The sequence below is a fragment of the Delphinapterus leucas genome, chromosome 13 (assembly GCF_059928025.1).
Source record: "Delphinapterus leucas isolate spDelLeu-1000000601 "Yukka" chromosome 13, BTC_Dleu_Yukka2, whole genome shotgun sequence".
NCBI classification, from domain to species: domain Eukaryota; kingdom Metazoa; phylum Chordata; class Mammalia; order Artiodactyla; family Monodontidae; genus Delphinapterus; species Delphinapterus leucas.
Genome location: NC_143141.1, coordinates 72,841,542 through 72,863,057, shown reverse-complemented (window position 1 = coordinate 72,863,057; position 21,516 = coordinate 72,841,542). Strand labels below are relative to the sequence as shown.

Sequence of the window (21,516 nt, the reverse complement as noted above, 5' to 3'; positions counted from 1 at the left end):
CCGGACGCACAGGCTCAGCGGCCATGGCTCACGGGCCCAGCCGCTCTGCGGCATGTGGGATCCTCCTGGACCGGGGCACGAACCCGTGTCCCCTGCATCGGCAGGCGGACTCTCAACCACTGTGCCACCAGGGAAGCCCCAAACTTCCTGTTTTTAGAGAATCTTTTAGGAAGATGTACTTCACCTAACTTCTGGTCCCAAATCACATAGCTTTTTCAGGGGTTGTCCCATCGTATGGCACCCTCCTGTAGATTTTAAAGGAATGGAAGTAGGAGGAGGAAAGTGAGAGTGACTAGTTAGCCCTTTAAACTCTGTCCCCCTGTTGTACATTTACTCACCCACATATGCACACACGAACACATGGCATTCATGCCACTCATAGATCATTCACATGGAGCACACATTATCCACATTGAAAATACACAAAGTACACACACCACTAACCTAACACACACATACTCATACTTTCACGCAAAGGGCAGGCAGATGTTCAGCAAGCTATGATCCACACAGCTGTTTTTTCACTTCCTTGTCCACCTCTATCAGCAGCAATGGGCACTGAGGGCAGCGGGCAAGGCTCTAACTCACGGGGCTCTACACTTCGCCTCCAAACGTTTTTTCACCTCCATATAATTCTAGGCCTACCCAAGAATCATCTTCATGCAATGGAAATCACTTAGGAGACCTACAGTGCAGTCCTGGCAGCTCTGCTCCTGAGGACACTATTGCAGCATCCTAGGAAGATGGGCAAGGAGTAGACTACCAGCTCACTGACATGTCATCACACTGATGTCCAGGACACTGAAGGAGTGGGAAGAAGAGGAGCTTAGGCGTAGGAAGCTCAGAAGTCTTAACTGTAGATGGGTAAGCAATCTCCCACAACCTCATACCATCCCTTCTTACTGGGAGAGGGACTGTTTCCTGTGCCTTCTAGGCCCACAGAACACTCTAAATCTAGAATTTGCTCTCCTGACATTTGCTAAGGTTTTTTTTTTGGCTGCGTTGCGTCTTTGTTGCTGCGCGTGGACTTCCTCTAGTTGCAGCAAGCAGGGGCTACTCTTAATTGCAGTGTGTGGGCTTCTCATTGCAGTGCCTTCTCTTGCCATGGAGCATGGGCTCTAGGCACGCAGGCTCAGTAGTTGTGGCTCGTGGGCTCTAGAGTGCAGGCTCAGTAGTTGTGGCACACGGACATAGCTGCTCCACAGCATGTGGGAATCTTCCCAGACCAGGGCTTGAACCCGAGTCCCCTGCATTGGCAGGCGGATTCTTAACTACTGCGCTACCAGGGAAGTCCCTTGCTAAGGTTTTAACAGTTGTTTTTTCCTCTCCATCCTCCCTCCACCCCCATGCCCCCCTTCTCCCCTACCATTGCTCTTCTTTTGGTCTCTGGCCATTATGAGTTCTGAAGCAGGGCCAGGTCCCCTTGGGAGCCCCTAATATGCCCGGCACTAGGCAGATATACATGCAAGTCCAGTTCTGGCCATGGGACGGTACTTTAGGAAAACGGAAAAAAAACAGTCTTGTATCTGGCCCTGCTTCAGTTCCTCAAAGTGAAGATGACATTTCTGGTAAGCAGTTACAATTAGATTTTTAGAGCTCTGGGTTTTCAAATAATCACATGCAGGATTAAGAAAGATAATTTAAAATGTTTAATTCTGCCTGATTAGCTGGTAATTGAGGTGATCTGCTGATGTGGAAGTAATGTAATAGAGTTAATATGCCCCCCGGCATGACAGATGTCTTGTGCCTTGTCGATCAGTCTCTTTAGCAATTACCTTGTCCTCTGTCCTTTTTTTTTTTGATAGTCAGTGAACTTCTTTTTGTCATCGTCATCCTTTCTGGCAGCCAGAGTCAGCAGACCTTGCACAGACATCATGCCCATTTATTGGTATCATTCCTAAGTTTTAGATGGCTATTTCAGGGCTTCCCTGGTGGTGCAGTGGTTAAGAATCCGCCTGCCAATGCAGGGGACACGGGTTCGAGCCCTGGTCCGGGAAGATCCCACATGTTGCGGAGCAACTAAGCCTGTGCACCACAACTACTGAGCCTGCACTCTAGAGCCCACGAGCCACAACTACTGATCCCGCGTGCCACAACTACTGAAGCCTGTGCACCTAGAGCCTGTGTTCGGCAACAAGAGAAGCCACTGCAATGAGAAGCCCATGCACCGCAATAAAGAGTACCCCTGCTCGCCACAACTAGAGAAAGCCCGTGTGCAGCAACGAAGACCCAATGCAGCCAAAAAAAAAAAAAAAAGATGGCTATTTCAGAGCCTCATTTGGATATGGATTTTCTTTATTCTATGATGCCAATTTCAGAGGTGTCATTTACCCTCTGTAAGTTTTCTTTTCTTTTTTTTTTTTTCTGGCCTCGCCTTTCTATGACTCCAGGGAAAACAATCCTAGGATATGTTTTAAAATGGGAAACTGGGTAAAAGTGCCTATGTGACCCTTTGTAATCCAAAACTTCCTCCCCCAGTCCTGCTCTGTCCCTAGGCAGTCACTGGCTTGCTTCTGTTCATTATAGATAAATTTGTGTTTCCTAGACTTTTATATAAATGGAATCATGATATACGTACTCTTTATTGTCTGGCTCCTTCTGCTCGGTGTAATTATTTTGAATTCATCTATTTTATTGCTGTATAAATAGTTAATTCCTTTTTATTGTTGAGTAGTGTTCCACTGTACGGACATAGCACAATTGTTTTATCCATTCACTTGGATGGACATTTAGGTTATTTTTTGTTTTACAAATTAACTATTTGTAAATATTACAAATAAAAATACTGTGAACAACTGTAAAAAAAATGGGAAACTGGGTAATTATTTTGTTTGCAAATCATTAAAAAAGAGCATTTGTATCTGAGATTGTTTCCCTTGGCACATTCAGTGTGGCACTGAAGGACTATAAGGAATCCTGTAGATCTTCTAGTGCCCTGAGAACACTGGAGCTCAGTGAGGCTAAGTGACTGTAACACACATACTAGTTATTTTCCCAGAAGGAACTGGAACTCTTCGTTATTTCAGGAGGACCTGTTATTATATGCCAAGCACTGTATTAAGCATTGGGGTTGCCCAAAAGTAACTCTCTGAGCTGGACCTTGAGGATGGGTAGGAGTTTGCTAGGCAGCGAAAGAGTAGTGTTTTTTCTTTCCTTAAACTGGAGAACTAGTTTGGGAAGATTAAAAAAAGAAGAATTACATTTTCCTTAGCCTCTCTAGTTAGCGGTTCAGACCCTTACTTAAAGAAGTTTAATGAAAAGATATTTTTGTTACAGACTCTAGGAGTGGTGCACCTCTCCTCCTTGATCATTCAAAGACAAGAATGAATGAAGTGATCTGTGCCTGAACCTTTGGTATCTGGCCTGGCACCATCCCGCCACATTGCCACCCGTGCAGTCCTGCTCCTTGCCCTGTACAGGAAGGTGCTGGAGTTGAATGGCAGTGGGACCTGGGTTTCTCTCCAGTAATGTACAGAGCCAAGGTCATATCCACCCTGTGTGATGGTGAGTAGTGCAAGCTCCTGGTACGTGCTACCTGGTTATGCCACCGCCCCCTCCCCCCACAGATACCCAGGTAAAGTGAACATTTAGGCACATGGGGAGCTACTAATGAGCGCTAAGATGTACTGAGTGCTGACATGAGCCAGGCACTGTTCTTAGACTATATATGAGTTACTGCATTTAAGTGAGGCTGCACTGTACTGCACAAAGCAAGAGTGGAAGCTTCTGAAAATCTAGAGAAATGGAGCAACTTACAGAAGCCTACAGCATGCCAAGTGGCAAGGAGTCAGTGCTGGAATGCCAAATAGAAGAGACTGGACGCTAGGCAGACTGCCACCAAATCAAGAGGGTGTGGTAAGGAGGACACGGATGTCAGGGTCAGGCAGACAGGCAGACAGACCTAGAACCAATTCCTGGCTCTGCCGATTTACCAGCTGGATGACTCTGGGCAGGTTGTTTACCTTTGGGGGTATAACTTCCTCCTCTCTAAAGTGGGCATTAGCCTGTCTTGCAGGGTTGTTCTGAGTGTGTGAGAAAATGCATAAAGAGGCCAGCACAATGCCTGGCCTAGAGTAGTGCCCTGCTTTTCATTATTAGCCAAAGGATCCTTATGTCCCCAAGAATCTGTAAGAATCAAGGAATTTCAGAGGTTGAAGACGACTCAGAGATCACCCACTCCAGACACATCATGTTTGGATGCACAACCTGAGCCCCAAACATAATGAGTCATTTGCCCCAAACTGTCTGCTAGTTATTAGTTAAATCAGGATTAGAACCCAGGACATCATCTGCCCTTAGCCACCAGGACCAATGATTACCGTTGAACCATACGAAAAACTCTTGAGATATTTCACTAAAAAGGTGATTTAGGCTGATCCTGTTAGTTTGCCTCAGCTTATTTTCTCACAGAACAGCTGATTTTTCAGCATTCACTTTAGGTCACTTCTGAAGCATGCTGATTTGCTTTCTTGCATGTGTTAGTCTACTTGGGCCACCATAACAAAATACCACAGACTAAGTGGCTTAAACAACAGAAATGTATTCCTCACAGTTCTGGAGGCTAGAAGTCCAAGATAGAGGTGCTGGCAAGATAAGTTTCATTCTGAGGGCTCTTCTCCTGGCTTGCAGGAGGCCACCGCCTTGCTGTGTGCTCCCATGAACTTTTTGAATGCACATACAGAGAGACTGAACTCTCTGCTGTCTCTTCTTATAAGGACGCTAATCCTGTTGGGATCAGGGCTTCACCCTTATAACCTCATTTAATCTTAATTACCTCCTTATAGGTCCTATCTCCAAATACAGTAACTTTGGGGGTTAGGGCTTCAACATATAACTTTTAGGGGGAGCACAGTTCAGTCCAAGGGCTTGTGTTACATATGTTCCTCCATCCCTCATGAGCCCTTCCATTCAGGTCTGTTTCAAATCAGAGGTATATGTACGATGAAGTACATGAACTATTAAGTACCTCAACATGAGGCATCTCCTACAGCCTGGCCCCTTTTATAGCTCCTCCAGGTCATTCATTAGCCAAAGACCAAGAAATGTGGCAAAGCCAAAGTCTAGATCATTCATTCTTGAGAGAATGAGGGTTTAAGAGTTAAACCGAGATATATCAACAGACTCATTCAGAAAGAAAACTTGAACGTGAGTGAAGTTTCTCTGAAGACCTGCCGTGCATTTGAGTGATGAACAGAAACAGTGCAGCTTTGACATTTATTCTGATATTTCCAAAGGAAACTGTATAAAATAACATGTTTTTGAGGGAAATTTTTTCTTTAGAAAGATTAAGAAAAAAACTGTCAAAAGTGTGTAGTGAAATATCCAGATTTACCGAGGCTGAAGTGCTGTGGATCTGAAAGGCATGTGGATCTATTTCTTTGGCATCAGGACTCTCCATTCAGAGGTCATCCTAAGTCAAAGGGCTACTCAGCTTCCACATACAGAGATTTGGGAAAGCTTGAGAGGTTCTTTATGAGATCAAGAGTGAACAGTGGCTAATTTGGCTCCTTTGTGAAAATAATGCCCAGTTTGCCCTTTGAGAAAGGATATCACCTATCTTACTTGCTAGATGTGGCTCCAAATAGTTTTTTGCTATGTCCCCAAATCATCTTTACTCCAAATTTCAAAGTAATACGTGAAAAATACAGGTTTATGGAAAAATGCAAACAATTCAGAAGAATATGGAGCAGAATGCAGAGGTCCTCCTTTTCAACACTTTCCTATCCCCCATCCTGTTCCCCTTCCCATGAGTAATGGGAAAGTTTGGTGGTTTTGTTTGTTTGTTTTGGATTTTAAATTATACTTTTACTTACAGATAGCTAGACTTATTTTACTTTATTTTTTTAGAGTTATTTTTAAATCAATGGCACCATACCATTATCATTTGACCTTCTCCTACTGATGATTATGTAGACCTGTCTAATCGATTTTTTGGTTATTACAAACAAAGCTGAAATAAACATTCTTGTACAAATATTTATATATGTGAACACTTCTGTAGGACAGATTCTTAGAAAGAGATATACTGGGTCAAAAGGAAAACATATTTTAAAAATTGGTATTGTCAAATTACCTTCCAAAAACATTCTATGAATTTATACTCCCACCAGAACTATATGAGAGCATGTGTTTTTCCAATTTGTTTGGACTTTGACATTATCAATCTTTATTTTTTGTTGACCTGATGGGCAATGAAGGGAATCTTACTGTTATTTTGATTTGCATATTCATGATTTCTTGTAGGGTTGAACAGTGTCTCATTTCTTTATCTTTCGTATTTCTTCTTCAGTGAATTGCCTACTTACTTTATTCTAAAGAAATGTTTCATTTATTTTTGGGGATGTAGAGCCTTCCCATAATGACACACATTAATCCTCTGCTGTTGCAAATATTCAAGTTCGCTGTTAACAGATATTCCAAAGTACAGCTATTCAAAATTATGCATAGAAAAGTCTAGGTGGATTTACACTAAAATGTTAACAGTGGTTACATCTAAGTGATAGGATCATGAATATCTGACTTTTTTTTTTTTTTTTGCGGTACGCGGGCCTCTCACTGTTGTGGCCTCTCCCGTGGCGGAGCACAGGCTCTAGACGTGCAGGCTCAGCGGCCATGGCTCACGGGCCCAGCTGCTCCGCGGCATGGGGGATCTTCCCGGACCGAGGCACGAACCTGCGTCCCCTGCATTGGCAGGCGGACTCTCAACCACTGTGCCACCAGGGAGGCCCCGGACTTTTTTATACCTTTCTGTGTTGTCTGCTCTTTTCTCCTCTTGAACACTAACCATGTATTAATTTCATGAGTAGAAAGTAAAAAAAATAATAGAGTGACTGGTGGGGTAAAGGTGATGAAGGCTCTCAAAGCAATTCTAAAAGAGCATTTCGCAAGGTACTTTGAGTATTGGCAGTATCAGTATATACTTAATTCTCCTAAGTCAAAATTTGAAGGAAACAACAGTCACTTCTTGGATAATAAATTGATATGGAGATACAGTTAGTCTTATTATTTTATAGTTACCTCTTTAGCACCGAAGATTCTATCATTCTTTACCCACTGTATTTTATGGCCCAACCCTTTCTGAAGTATTGGCAATCAACAGTGAGGGGCACTCAAACATTTTGGCTATAACAGAAGCTTCTGGACAGAAATGTGCAAAATCTCTATTCAAGGACAAAATGGCTACTGAGCTACAAAGTCCCCTCAGCAACTCCACCAATTATTAACAAATGCAAGGAATGTACATGTTGATCAGAAAGAAGGAGGTGGGAGAAAGAAAGAATGGTTTGCTGGGGAACCACAGTTTAAGGAGCATCACAAAGACTACCTCTGGCAGTGCCATGGGAGACCTGGTGAGTACTCAGTCCTCTCAGCAAGACTGTGGCTCAGCAGGAAACAGTGTCTGAGTTTGCCGGAGTTTTCTCGAGAAACATCTCTTGAGAGCACCTAAATTCAATCGTTCTACTTACATCTGACAAAATTAGTTTGGCTTTCCAGTGGCCAGGCGGCTGGGGATGGGAAGAGGGTGTAGGCTGGGGGGAAGGTCACACCAAGATGGAAATAATGGCCCTTCAGATGTTGGATGACTGAACTGTCATTCTGGATGGTACCTCAGAAGTGGATTAATGGGAGCCTATGCTTGTGAGCAGCCTGGATGGCAGAAGGCCAGACCCCAGGATGGGGAGAATACACCAAGGAGGAGTTACCTTGGAAAACTGTGGGTAATCCACCAGCCCCAGCAATCACCCTGCCCTCATGAGTGCTTCCACGCCAACTGTGACTGAAATGATTCCACTTCCTACTGGTGCAGTCTCTAGTTTGGAGCTGCTTCTCCAGCCCCAAGTTGTCCCTTGGGGGCATCCATGCAGCTGGGCTGATGCTGCCTCATGCCTCACCAATAACCGTGAATACTACAGGACTCAAATGCAATGGATAGAAAGAAAGAGGAATAAAAAATAGGGAAGATGAGTCCCCCCTGCCCCTTGCCTTTGATTACTCTGGCTTTACATATCCTGAATTATGATGATTTATTACAAAGTGAGTGATTCTTGAGAAGACAAATTTAGCTTAGGGGCTGAATTCTTGAAATTAAGAGTGTCAATGTAGACTTTAGGACTTAACCATTTACATGAGGAAATTTATAAATCAGGAATTTTACAGAGCTTATAGGCCAAGGATAATTAAGGTTACAATATATCACACTATTACAGTAATCCTAAAGTGTCACCATGCTTATATGTATGTAACTCTGACTATGGAGCGAATATTCAGTGCAGTCATAGACACAAGAAGGCAAAGACCCTGACCTTCAGGTTGCAAGGACTTGAGTGAGGACATGAGCGCCAGAGATGGGAGAAGAGACACATCTGTCATGTCTTCCAAACTGAGCTGAGGACATCTGCAGCTACTGCCACCATCTCACTTTAGTACAAGGGGAAAAACAGATGTAAAAATAGAGGCGATATATCCAACTATTAACACTGAGGCAAAACTGGATATAGCAGTCTGCAGAGGCACAGCGTAGAGCAGGCGATGGCTCCCGCTAGGGCAGGCTGTCTCCAGTGGACAACGTGCCAGCTAACTAAAGAGGTTTCCACCATCCATGCCAGTATGATTGGCAAATAAAAACTGGCTATATTTAGGTTGCACAGCAGGATTGTTTTGTGAAGGTGTAACATCATAAGGGATGAGGAGGAGAAAAGAGAGAAGGTTACAAACTGCCTGAGAGCAAGTGACACCCTCCTGACAGGAAAGGGAAGGAGCCCATCTGTTCAGAAGAAAATGCCTCCCTGGGAGTTCCTCACTCACCAGGTGAATTAGCTCTTCTTTACCAGACTTATGAAGAAGCTGAACAGTTGTGTGCAGGACAGGCAAGAATTTTAATAATGAGTGCTGGATGAGAGGAGAAAGACAGCATGAAAAAGCTGAGGGAGACTCTACACCCAGAAAATAACTACCCTTGTTTCCTGTGTCACCTCGGTTCCACTGGGGGGATGTTAAGTGCCCAGTCAGTAGATTCAGTACAGCAATTAAGTAGAAGATTCTTTATTGAGAGAGTATCCACTCATTAGTGAAGTGCCTTTTTGTTGTTTTTGTTTGTCCTTTGTCTTCTCAATTGAGATATCATACACATACCTTAAAATTCACCCTTAAAAAAGTGCACAATTCAGTGGTTCTAAGTATATTTACAAGGTTTTACAACCATCACCACTATCTAATTCTAGGACATTTTCATCACCCCGAAGAGGAACCCTGTGTACATTAGCAGTCACTCCTCATTCTACCCTCTCTCCGGCCTCTGCTGTCAATTTACTTTCTGTTTCCATAGATTTACCTACTCTGGATATTTCATATAAATGGAAGCCTACAGTATGTGGCCTTTTATGTCCGACTTCTTTCACCTAGTATAATGTTTTGGATGTTCATCCATGCCGTATCATGTATCAGTATTCCTTTTTATGGCTGAATAATGTTCTATCATATGTATATACCACAATTTGTTTCTCCATTTATCTGTTGATGAAAATTTGGTTTGTTTTCAATTTGGGGCTATTATGAATAATGCTGTGTGAACATTTGTGTATAAGGTTTTGTGTAACATATGTTTTTTAAATTTCTCTTGGCTATATACCTGGAAGTAGAAGTGCTGAGTCTGTTGTAACTCTAAATTTAACTTTTTGAAGCACTTCCAGAGCATTTTCCAAAGTGGCTGTACCATCTTACATTCCTATCAGCAGTGTTTGAGGGTTCTGATTTCTCCACATCCTAGTCAACAGTATCTGTTTTTGATTATAGCCATTCTAGTGGGTGTGAAATGGTATCTCATTGTGTTTTGCCTTAAAAAAAAAAATCCAAGCCATCTGTATTCATAGTTTAAAAAGACAAAGCTTAAAGTGTAAATGCCCCATCCCTCTCCACTCCTATTTCTATGAGGCAAATACTTTAAATTCTTTTACTGGTTTCTTCTGATTTTATCTTCTATTTCTGGTAGTATGCTTATACTGTTGTCTTTAAAAAAAATCTGTTTTAGTTATTATCTCTTGAGTTCCAACAATGGAAGATGAGCATTTAATTTTCTTATCTTCCCCTATGTGCACACAAATACACACTCACTTTATCTTTCCATTTTCACAGTATGATTATAATCTCTATCTTTGGTTAAATCAATAATTGGCACTTACATTGTTATGACTATGTATTCATAGCCATGTGGTGTACAAAATTTATATTTACTTAACCATACCTTTTCCCCTTAGATTCCAGATGACCTAGAGGAAAAAATTTGCTTTTTTTAAATCTCCTCAGTTTTCTACATGTTAATTACTACTTCATCATCAAATTCTACAAGAGCTAAAAATTTTTGTGCATATTCAAACACACTGGATATCTGGATATTCCACTATTTCTTTCTTTTTCCTTTTTTCTTTTTTGTTTCTGGGAGACATTCCTTCCAGAGCCCGCCATGCTCCTGCTCTAATCTGAACTTCCTGCATAGCTATTGTCCTGGAACTTTCCCTCATCGTCACTGACTTCTCTCAAGTTGCATCACCTGTTTCCTGGATCTCATATCTTCCTGTCTTAGTTTTATCCCAGTTTACAATAGCATATCTTCCAGTAGCTTCTTTATTCCTCTATTCCTCCATTACCGTCTTGTTTTTGTTAAATATTTTCTAGTGTACCATTTTAATCATCTTGTTTCTTTTAGGTGTTTTTTGTTTTTTGGTTCTTTTCTTAGTGATTGCACTGGTGATTCCAGTTAACACCTTAATCTAGTTTAGATTAATACTAACTTAATTTCAATAGCATACAAAGTTGTTTATGGATGCTTTCATGCTACCACGGTAGAGCTGAGTATTTGTAGCAGAGCATGTACGCATATGGCCTGTAAAGCCTAAAACTTTACCATCTGGCCCTTTACAGAAAAAACCTGCTGATCCCGATCCAGCGTCCTGATCTTCCCGATCCCATTTTCTCTCTCCTGCCTCCAAGCATTAAGCAATCTGTTCTCTCTGAACTCTCACTGTGTTTCACCTTTCCTGAAACCTAGAAATTAACTGCAAGTGCTAAGGAACCAAATGAAAGAGCACAAAACTGTATCAGCAAAGTGTGAAAACCTCCTTGGTGCACATCGCTGTACATAAGATGCTCAAAGTTATAATCTGTCATGATCTGTGAAATCCAATCCTTCAACATGAAATTCTTGAGGATTATTACTACTGATTCAAATTTGAACAGTTCCAAGGCCAGTTTCTCCATCATTTAATCCTATGCCCAAGCAGTGCGTTTCTACATGAGTGTTCCATGGTGGGCATGGGTGGTTTTACTCTGATCAGTATCCATTTCCCATCCTCTTATGAGAGTTCTTTGATTTTTATTTGACACTGGGGATGGGGACATGATGTGAGGCACAGTGTGAGTAGGGTGCTGCCAGGGACCACCACCTGGAGGGTACCTGTCTGAGCTCAAAGCCCACCAAAAGGCAAGCAGAGCTGACAGGGAGAGGGTGACAGGGAGAGGGTAAACTTCATGACACGGTTTAGCTTCTGCATTCTGCCGTACCTTCCAACCTTCCACTTATGTGCACCAAATAAATCCCTTGTTCTGTGTAAGCCGTTTGAGTTGTGTTCCTGGTGCTTATGAGCAAAAGGAGTCGTGACTGACACAGACTTTGAAAGCAGAGGCTGAGCCACTTCTGGGCAGTCACAGAGGTCCAATCGCTTCATGAGGACCCTTCGTTTTATTTTTAGCAAAAGAAGAACAAACTCTTCTGCTTTAGTTCAGGACCTGGAATAGTTTTAGTCTAATGCAGGATTGACTTCAGAACTAATAAGGAATCTCTCAAATTCAGGTTACTGTCCTTGACAAAACAGAAAAACTAATGGTTTCAGAAATTAATAAATATGATGAGAATAACATCGCCAAGTATAGTTTATCAAATTCCTGATAAAAGACATTTTAAAAGGCAATCAGGGGCTTCCCTGGAGGTGCAGTGGTTAAGAATCTGCCCGCCAATGCAGGGAACACGTGTTTGAGCCCTGGGCCGGGAAGATCCCACATGCCATGGAGCAACTAAACCTGTGTGCCACAACTACTGAAGCCCATGCGCCTAGAGCGCGTGCTTCACAACAAGAGAAGCCACCGCAGCGAGAAGCCCACGCACTGCAACGAAGAGTAGCCCCTCCGCTCACCTCAACTAGGGTAAGCCTGCATGCAGCAACGGAGACCCAACGCAGCCAAAATAAATAAGTAACTTAAAAAAAAAAAACAGACACACACACACACAAAGGCAATCAGGATGTAATTTCATGTAATAAAGCATTCCTTGCACTTATCTATTTCAATGCATATTCTTAACTAAAACTTCATCAGATGCCCTTAGGCTTCTTTTTTTGATAAATGACCCACATTTTAAAGTCTTTTCTAAGCAAAGAAATAAACATTTTATAAATAATAATATGTCAGTTTCTTATAGGTAAAAACCCTAAAATTTTTATTCTTCCTCAACTCTAATTTCTTGTCCTTGACGTTTACTTACTTTTCTAGTCTAGGCCATAAGCAAATAATTTTTATTTCCCCAGCTTTAGAGGAACCCTGAGCCTTTTTCTAACTTGCTTCCTTTTCATCCCTGCTCTGTAGCCGTGACTTGTCCACTTAACCTGCTTATCCTTAACATAGCACCTCACACAAGTGTCTAAGTTTTGAACCTCCAGCTCTGCTACTTCCTTGCATTAGGATCTAGAGCAAGTTTCTAAATCTGTAAAATGAGGATAATAGTACCTGCCTCATATGGTTGTTGTAAAGATTAAATGAGAGGTATGTGAAAGAGACACAGTGAGCACGTCGTAATGCTATTATTACTACAATATAATAACCAGTGGTCCTTGTGATTTCATTCCACACAAGAGGCTTGTAAGACCTGGCGATGTGTTTATTGTTTAAAATCTAGGCCCCATGAGGGCAGAGACTTTGTCTTGTTCATCACTATATATATGTACCTAATATATAACTGGCATATAATAGGTATTTAATAAATACTTATTTAATGAATGAATGAATATAGGTAATATGGTTATAATTTTACTGATATTCCAATTTTATGGATGAGAAAACAGACTCAGAGAGGTTAAGTGACTTGTATAAAGTCCTACAGTGGGTTAGAAAAGGTTAAGATACAGTTCTCCTGCCTGATTGTCCGCTTCCCCCATATTACCTCTAAGGGCCTCTACCGCGTGATCCAAAAATTCAGGTGCAGTATCTTAGTTACTAAATGATGATTTTCAAGGGACAAAAAGGATTCTGAAATTGAAAAACCTACCGTAGTATCCACAGCCTTGACGTTCTCTGTGGGAATGTGCTTTGGGACAGGTTCTTTCTGTGACAGCATCACACATCCTTCAGCACCTAAGGTGATGATTACAACCTGGCAGCCCCTTTCCATGAGCACCAACGTAGCCTTCCCAGCATCCGAGGGGCTACTGACCTCAAGGCTGGTCAGAATCTCAGCCTGAAATACATACAAAAAGAAAAGAAACTGTGGTGAGAATAAGTAACTGGGTCTGCTTCTAGATTAGATCTGTTTTTCTAGGCGATGTCTCCCTTCTTTTTCATAACCACCAATGCAGTGGGGAACTTTGGTAGATACTGGCTCAGGAAAATAAATAAAATAAAACAATAATAACAATGACAACAAAGAAGCTATAAAAGACATTCTTGGGACAACTGGGGAAATTTGAATGTGGCCTGAATATCAGATGACAGTATAGAATTACTGATAATTTTCCTAGGTGTGATAATGGTATTGTGGTTCCTCTTAGGAGATGCAAGCTGAAGTATTTAGGGGTGAGGGATCATGCCTGCAACTTTCAAATAATTCAACCAAAACAAAAATAAATACACACAGGGGAGAGGGGAAGCCAGTGCAGCAAAATGTTAACAACTTTTTTGGTGGAGAGGATATGAGTATTCACTGTATTGCCCATTCAGCTTTTCCTTATTTGTGATGATTTTCATAGTAAAGAGTTAGGAGGAACAAAGAGAGTTTTACAAAAGAAATAAGGGAAGTGGGGAGGGAGGAAAAGAAGAAAGGAAGGGGCCACTGCCAATGATTTTAGGTATAAATCATACCCATAAATTTCACACCTAAATTCTTTTAGGCTTCTCTTGGGCCATAATGCCTTTTGCATATTACTAGTTTGCAGACCACTCATTTCTTTTGTTTGTTTTGCTTGAGCAAATGGAAGCAGAGTAGGAGAGTCTCTGATATACAGCAGAAAAAGCAATGTGCTGATGTTCAGAGACCTCCACTACTCACTAACTCTGGAAACTTCCCCAAGTCACATAAAGTCTGTAAAATGTAGGGCTTGGACAGGATCAGTAGTTTCCTCCTAGAATATAAAAAATCCTCTGGATGAAATAGGGGTGAGGGGCTGCAGCCCTGCTTCCTCATCCCCCAGGTACCCGCCCAGCATCTCCAGGGAACCTTTATGGTTCTGGGATTGGCAGCTGAAAATTCACTGGACTAGATGAATTATATGATACTTTTTGACTTAGAAAGCTTATAACCAAATTTTGTCTTTTCTCTATTACAGTTTAATCATATACTATCTCTTCCTAAGAAGGGGTATATCCCTTCCTGTGCTTGCTCTGAATGTGCCCAGACTAACCCTTCTTGGTGCCTGTAAATCATCCCACAGTGTCTGCTCATTCTTGGTGTCAGTCTTCCCAGGAGCATGTGTTTCATTAACTTGACCATGTACCCCCCAGCGCCCCCCTTACCATCTTTTCCATAGACCCTTTCTTTCAGTCTGTGTGGGTTATACTGTGAGGCCACTTTCTTTTTTCTTTTTATAAGTTTTGCATTGATCTTCATTACTGGGATATTTCTGTTGAGTTGGATAGTTTATTTTCAGAAATATCGATTTCTTCTGGTTTTTAAAAACGTTTTAAACAGCTATTCTTTAATGAAAAATCCTGAACATGAAAAATAATGCACAAACACTCATGTACCTACCACCCACCTTTAGTACATTTTACTTTATTAAATTTTACTTTATTTGCTTCCAATAGTTTTCTTTAAAGAAATTAAATGATATTTTCCATATATATTATTTAGTATTGTACTTTTCACCTTAACATTTTAAAATTTGTGTTGATATATGTAGCTTTCTAAAAAAAACTGCACTGTATTCCATACTGCATATACATGCTACAGTTTAAACAAAATCTGTTTTCTTTTTCATGGACAATTTGGTTTTTTCCATTTTCCCTTTTTACAAGCATGTAATCCTTTTTCCTCTGGCTATTTAAAAATATTTTTATCTTTATTAAACCCCTTGATTTTATGCAGTTCCACTAAAATGTATGTTAGCAGAAAGTTATATTTATTTATCTTATGCGGTCTTTTAACACACTTCTGATCTTTTGAGAGCTCATGCCTTTTCTCAGTTCTAGAAAACACCTTGCAGTTTTCCCTCTAACATAGCTTCTCTTCAGTTCCCTCCATTCTCTTCTTCCTTCATTCCAATTTGACACATGTTGAAGCCTCTCAAGCTGCTAACTTCCTCTTTAACAGTTGAAACTATTTTTCTTTCCATGCTATTTTCTAGGTGAATTGAGTTTTCTACCTCCAGGTGAATTGATCAAGATTCTCTTTCAGTTCATGTCTGATGTTTATCTTTCTAATGAGTGCTTTAAAAATTTTTCAATGACTTTTTCATTTTCAGGACTTCTAATTGGTTGGTTTTCATATTCACAGACTGTTGCTTTGATTCTGTTTTTCTTTCACAATTTCTTCTCCTTTTTTAAAGAATGAGAATCTTAATCATACTTACTTTAAAAGTCTTTTTGTGTTGTTTTATTATTTGAATTTCATCTTGGGCAGGTTTCTCTTCAGATTGTTGATTTTGCTGGATCTCTAGCAGCAGTACATTTCCTCATCTGCAGGCTCACTCTGCTCGCAGTGAGTTGGAGAGTCTGCACATTTCACTCCAATCAGGTTTATCCCTGCCTTTCTGGTGGTTTTACAGCTGCATCCACTAGGTCCCCAAGGGTCTCTAAACCAGAGCCAGGTGTTAGGTCGGCAACAGAGAGTTCCTGTTCTGGGGGGTTCTGGCACTAACCGCCAATCCAGTCACTAAGTCATCAGTTGGCTTGGTTTTCTTCCTGATCAGAGGCAGGCTCTCTGTCCTCCTGTCTCTGCAGGTTGGGAGCTTTCTATATGTTATAGCCTCAAGCAGCAGGCATAGCAGCTTCTTCCACTCTTTTTCCTTAGCAGAGAGGCCTTAGCCCAGCATCTCTGGTTTCTAGCCTGGGCACTGCTCCAGTCTCCCATGAGTGGCACACTTTCAGTGCCCATTACCCATGGGAGGCAATGCCAGCTTCTGGGACTGGAGTACAGCACACCCAAGGCTGAATCTCTGTGATTCTGTTCCATTTCTGATCTGTGGAGTTATTTATCTTGTTTTTGAGCTTGTGAGTATATTTTCATTGTCTCTTTTTGTATTTATATATCAATGGTTTGTGTGTGGCACAGAGGGAATATCTTAAAGCATGAATTTACATTGTTATCATGATTAGAAGTCATCTATGAGAATGTTAAGCTTTAAAAATTTTTTTCTATTAAGTTTTTTAAAATTAATTTTTATTGGAGTATAGTTGATTCACAATGCTGTGTTAGTTTCTGCTGTACAGCAAAGTGAATCAGCCACACATATACATATATCCACTATGTTTTAGATTCTATTCCCATATAGGTCACCACAGAGTATTGAGTAGAGTTCCCTTTGAGATCAATTTCCTTAAAGACCAGAGTTCATTCATTTATTCATTCATTCAATAAGCATTTACTAGGTGCCAACTCTGTGCAGAGCACAGTATAACAGATGATAATTTCTAAAGATAACTGTCAATATGTATCACATCATACATGCTCTTTTCACACTGTGACAATGACAACCTTCTATTGAGAGGTGGGGTACCAGGGTGGACTTCCCTACGTCAATCAATAGAGTGGGCCAGAAGAGATGCTGTGTGACTTCCAAAGCTAAGTCATAAAAGCCACCATGTCTTCTGCCAGGCTCTTGCGCTCTCTCTCCCTCACCCCTTCTCAGGAGACTGTATCTTGTTGGAACCCAGCTTCCATATGGTGAAGAAGCCCAGGCCACAAGCAGAAGCCATGTGTAAGTGTTCTGGCCAATGGCCAGCATCAACTAGCAAGCATGTGAGTGAAAGAAGGTTCAGATGATTCCAGTCTTTGAGTCTTCCAGATGAGACCCCAGATATCGTAGAGGAGAAACAAGCCATACTGTGTCCTGTCTCGATTCCTGATGCACAGATACCATGACAGACAATAAATAATTCCTGTTGTTGTAAGCTACTAGATTTGGGGGTAATTTATTATACAGCAATAGATACCAATTGGGATACAATAGTGAATAAGAGATGTCTGTTCTTTCCCAGGAGAAGACAGAGGTATTGAACAAGCAGTCCATGCTGTGATGAGTGTCTGAAGAATCATTAGAGATGCTCTGTAAGTATCTAGAAGGGAAATCTAAGCCAGTTTGGCATTGAGGGTAATCTAACTTCTTATTGTGAAATGGTCACTCTCTCCAGCAATTCCTGTTTCCTAGCACAATGCCTGGCCATGGTGGTTGCTCAAAAATATTGCATAACCTATTGTGGCTTCTTAAAATTAGCTTCCTTGTTGCAGTCTTCTTTCTTATTTCCTTTATGTTCTGAGAGATGAAGTTAATAAAAAGGCAGGTCAGGAAATCCTAGAAACCTTCATTCAGCCTTTGCACCAAATGAAAAACTAATAGGTCGTTAATTATAAACTTTCTTTCTCTGTATGTTGCATTGTATAATATGTCTTGCCTCCCAATGTTGGAGGAGAGTGCTGGTCTAATACTGTTTGTCCTATAAGAGGGAAAATATTGAAATTTTCTTCCTAAAATGCTTTAGAATGGCACGATATGAATATATTGATAGAGATTTTAGGCAGATATATACATTATGACCCTCAGGTGGACTGAGACGGTGCTCCCCTAACAGAGTGGCCACCAGGGCTTCCCATGGCATCAATGGAGAACCTCTGTCTGTCCACCAGTGCAATCACAGGGTCTTCACAACAGAATGCAAATGCTCCAGTGTTGTACATTAGTTAGCACTGCTTGATAAAATATAGGACTCTCAGTTAAACTTGACTTTCAGATAAACAACAAATAATTTTATGGTATGTTTAGTATATTATTCCTTATTTACCTGAAAGTCAAGTTTAACTGGGCATCCTGTATTTTTGTTTGCTATCTCTGGCAACTCTAATACTAACAGTAATTAGTCCATACAATATGGAATGATTAAAAAAGAAAACAGAAACTAATAGTATGAGGGCAGGGTGGGGACTAAAATTAGCTGAGGTTTGATAAATGCCCAATTATGGGTATGACTCAGGGAATCCTTTTTCTTCTAGGACTCACTAGTTTCCTTTTTTTCTACATCCCAGTCATCCAAAAAAATCTGTTTTCGTTATGCCCAAGAATTCACATGCAATCAAGTTGATGAGGTAAGTCCTGTTTCTTTGCTTTATCCACGTACATGAAAGTCTTCTGGTTTCTCAAGGAATTAGCAAAACCTTCCATCCTTACCTCACTTTCATTGCAGCAGAACACATCTGAGAGAGTGTAGAACTGGGGGTCTAGGTCAGCAATGGCAGGCGCTGGGTTGAACAGTGTTTTTACTACAAAGGAGTGCAAAAGGGTTTCAGTGGTTATCGTTTTTAACATGGTGCATTTATGGACATTGAGTAAGGGAAATCCCCAAGTACAACCATTTTCCCCATTAGATTAAAAATCAGGGCTTCCCTGGTGGCGCAGTGGTTGAAGAGTCCACCTGCCGATGCAGGGGACACGGGTTTGTGCCCCGGTCCGGGAAGATCCCACATGCCGTGGAGCGGCTGGGCCCATAAGCCATGGCCGCTGAGCCTGAGCGTCCAGAGCCTGTGCTCCACAACGGGAGAGGCCACAACACTGAGAGGCCCGTGTATGGCAAAAAAAAAAAAAAAATCAACTTAGTTACAGATGTAGAAAAGTCTGGAATCTCAATCTCCGTGATAGCCTAGTAGCAATTCCTTGTTATGTCCATTTGCTCTACTTTTTACTTTACAACATTTCAGCTTCAAGGGCAAGCATCAATATTTACAACTAAGGTGATTACAAAGTTATGACAAAGGACAACAAGAACATTAAAGAAAAATTTGAATGTTGTGGCATGAAAGGACATGTATAAATGTGAACATGCAGGCTGGTGAACATTTTTGTGGGTTACTGTGAGTGTTTAGATGCAAGGCTAGTTCATAAATCCATTTTCCAGGAAAGTAAAAAAGAGACGATAGAAAGGAAACAATGAAGAGCTTAAAAATTTCCTGGTAAGAATGGTAAGTAGGAAGTTCATGTACATATCCACGTTTTGAACACCTATATGTATGTCTTCCAAATATGTTGCACTTACTCATGCAAACATACACATTCACACAAAAGCTTATAGTCTTGGCTTCTGTGGGCAATCTGGGAATGTAAAGGAAAGGTTGATAAAGGAGGAGAAATTGAATCAGGCTAAGAGCTAGCTCAGACTACAAGAGGAGGATGGATGGGGACAGCGGAAAGAGGAAAAATGAGAATGTCACAGCCATTGCAGTGTTAGAAGAAGTACATTTTTCAGAGAAGGAAAGTGAACCTCAGAGAGATGAGGTCAGTCTAAGGTTCTAACACTGGGAGATGGTTAAGCTGGGTCCCTACCCAGGGTCCTCCAGCTTGAAGTCCAGGGTTTGGTCGTTTCTAAAGTGGTTGCCTCTCTAGGCCAGGACTTTGTCCATAGCAACACAAGCCCCCCATGGCAATTCACAATATTTAAAAACAGCCTTTGTTCTGGAACTTTGTAAATTGTTTTTTTAAGTATTTAGAACTTATATTCATAGGAAGCTGTCCCTCTGTCAAAACACTTATCCACCAGAGTGCCCAACTAGATTGGTTGGTCTTCTTTCTTCTACCCAGGTCCACGGACTTACGTGTGTTCAGTAACCTTAATTTACTATAGACTCATAGAGTAAAACTCTCTAGCTGCAGTCCCCAGAGACTCTTCTAGAACAGTGGTTCACCAACTTGGCTGCATATCAGCCTCACTAGGACAGCTTATTAAAATGCCTGACTTCTGGGCTCCACCTCAAACCCACTGAATCAGAATCTCTGGGGGTAAGGTCAGTGAGCGTGCACATTGAGAAGTTCTCCACGTGGCTGTTCCATGGCTAGTTTGGCGCTGATGCATTCCACGTTCCTAGGGAGGTGTGTATCAGCATGTGACTAGTGGAAGGTGTCCACTAATTCTGCCTGGGGAGGCTAGCTAATCTACTGCTGCACCTTCTTTGGTCTTACTTAACATTTTGGTTCAGTCAGTGGATCTCGTCCAGTGGTTTATAGGCTAACACTATTCCCATATTTTCATTATTTTAGAATCCAGAATGTCCACTCACAGAAATTCTATGGTATATTTTTGGCTCTTCATATTTTTGCGCAGGGTTATTGTGGGGCTTAAATGAGAACATGGATGTAAGAGCCCTGTGTAAACTATGAAGTGTTGTACAAAAGTAAAGGATTATTACTGTTACTATATTGTCCTTTACCCATAGCCCAACACCCCTGCCTGTCCACCCATCTCTTCTGCCTTCTGATGGAGTTTTTAGCCTGGCAAAAATCTCTCTCATTGGTTTTCCCGCTTCTGCAAGGTCTCAGAGATGTCAATTATGCATAAAAGCCATCATTGCCCAGCATTCTAACACACCCGTTTACTTTTTAGGTTTTCAAAATAAATATGTTGTTCCCTATTTTCCTCAAGCATTAAACTGAAACACCATTGCTCACCTAATCTGATCCTCAAAGCGGCACTCAGCAGCTCTGAGCACAAGTTAGAGCAAGCTATCAGTATGCAACAATAGGGTAGAGCCATTCTTCTTATAAAAGTTCCATTTTATCCTAAAAGATCCTTGATCCAGCAATTCCTTTTCTAACCCTGTCCTACAGACATACACAGGCCTGCAAAGATGAGGTACAGTGATGCTCATTCAGCTCTGCTTGTAACAGAAAAAAAACCAAAAGAAACCTAAGTATCTATCAGAGTGGATAAAAAATTATGACACATACGTCCAATGGAATGCCCTGCTGCTGTTCAAAAGAATGAAGCAGATCTCTGTTTTGCCACATAAAGACTTCTATAATTTATTTATATAAGTGAAAAAGGCAGTTTTATAATAAAGTCTACGGTAGGATCTCCCTCACTTTGAACAAAACAAATAAAACATAACTATATGTGTATTTACATTTATACACTTACATAGAAAAGCCTGAGAGGTTACTCACTAAACTAATAAGTGATTAGTTACAAAAGGCTGAGAATGAATCTGACCACAGATTAACTGCTATACATCATGAAAGACATAATTCTTAAAATATATATAATATCTCACATCAAAAA

At 41.1% G+C, this 21,516-nt stretch overlaps 2 protein-coding genes across 4 annotated transcripts in view; one reads left to right on the top strand and one right to left on the bottom strand.

Moving 5' to 3' along the window:
• Positions 1 to 748, top strand: part of MRPL33 (mitochondrial ribosomal protein L33) — a 30,717-nt gene extending 29,969 nt beyond the window's left edge. Inside the window, exon 6 of the mRNA XM_022574185.3 lies at positions 640 to 748. The gene's annotated coding sequence lies outside the window, so the exon portion shown is untranslated. The remainder of the gene's footprint in view (positions 1 to 639) is intronic.
• RBKS (ribokinase) overlaps positions 1 to 21,516 on the bottom strand; it is a 77,931-nt gene that overhangs the window by 23,017 nt on the left and 33,398 nt on the right. For all 3 annotated transcript variants that reach the window (XM_022574179.3, XM_022574177.3, XM_022574180.3), the window contains 2 exons: positions 18,639 to 18,730; positions 13,313 to 13,501 (listed from right to left, as the gene is read on the bottom strand). In XM_022574179.3, the coding sequence (XP_022429887.2) occupies positions 13,313 to 13,501; positions 18,639 to 18,730 (281 nt within the window). The remainder of the gene's footprint in view (positions 1 to 13,312; positions 13,502 to 18,638; positions 18,731 to 21,516) is intronic.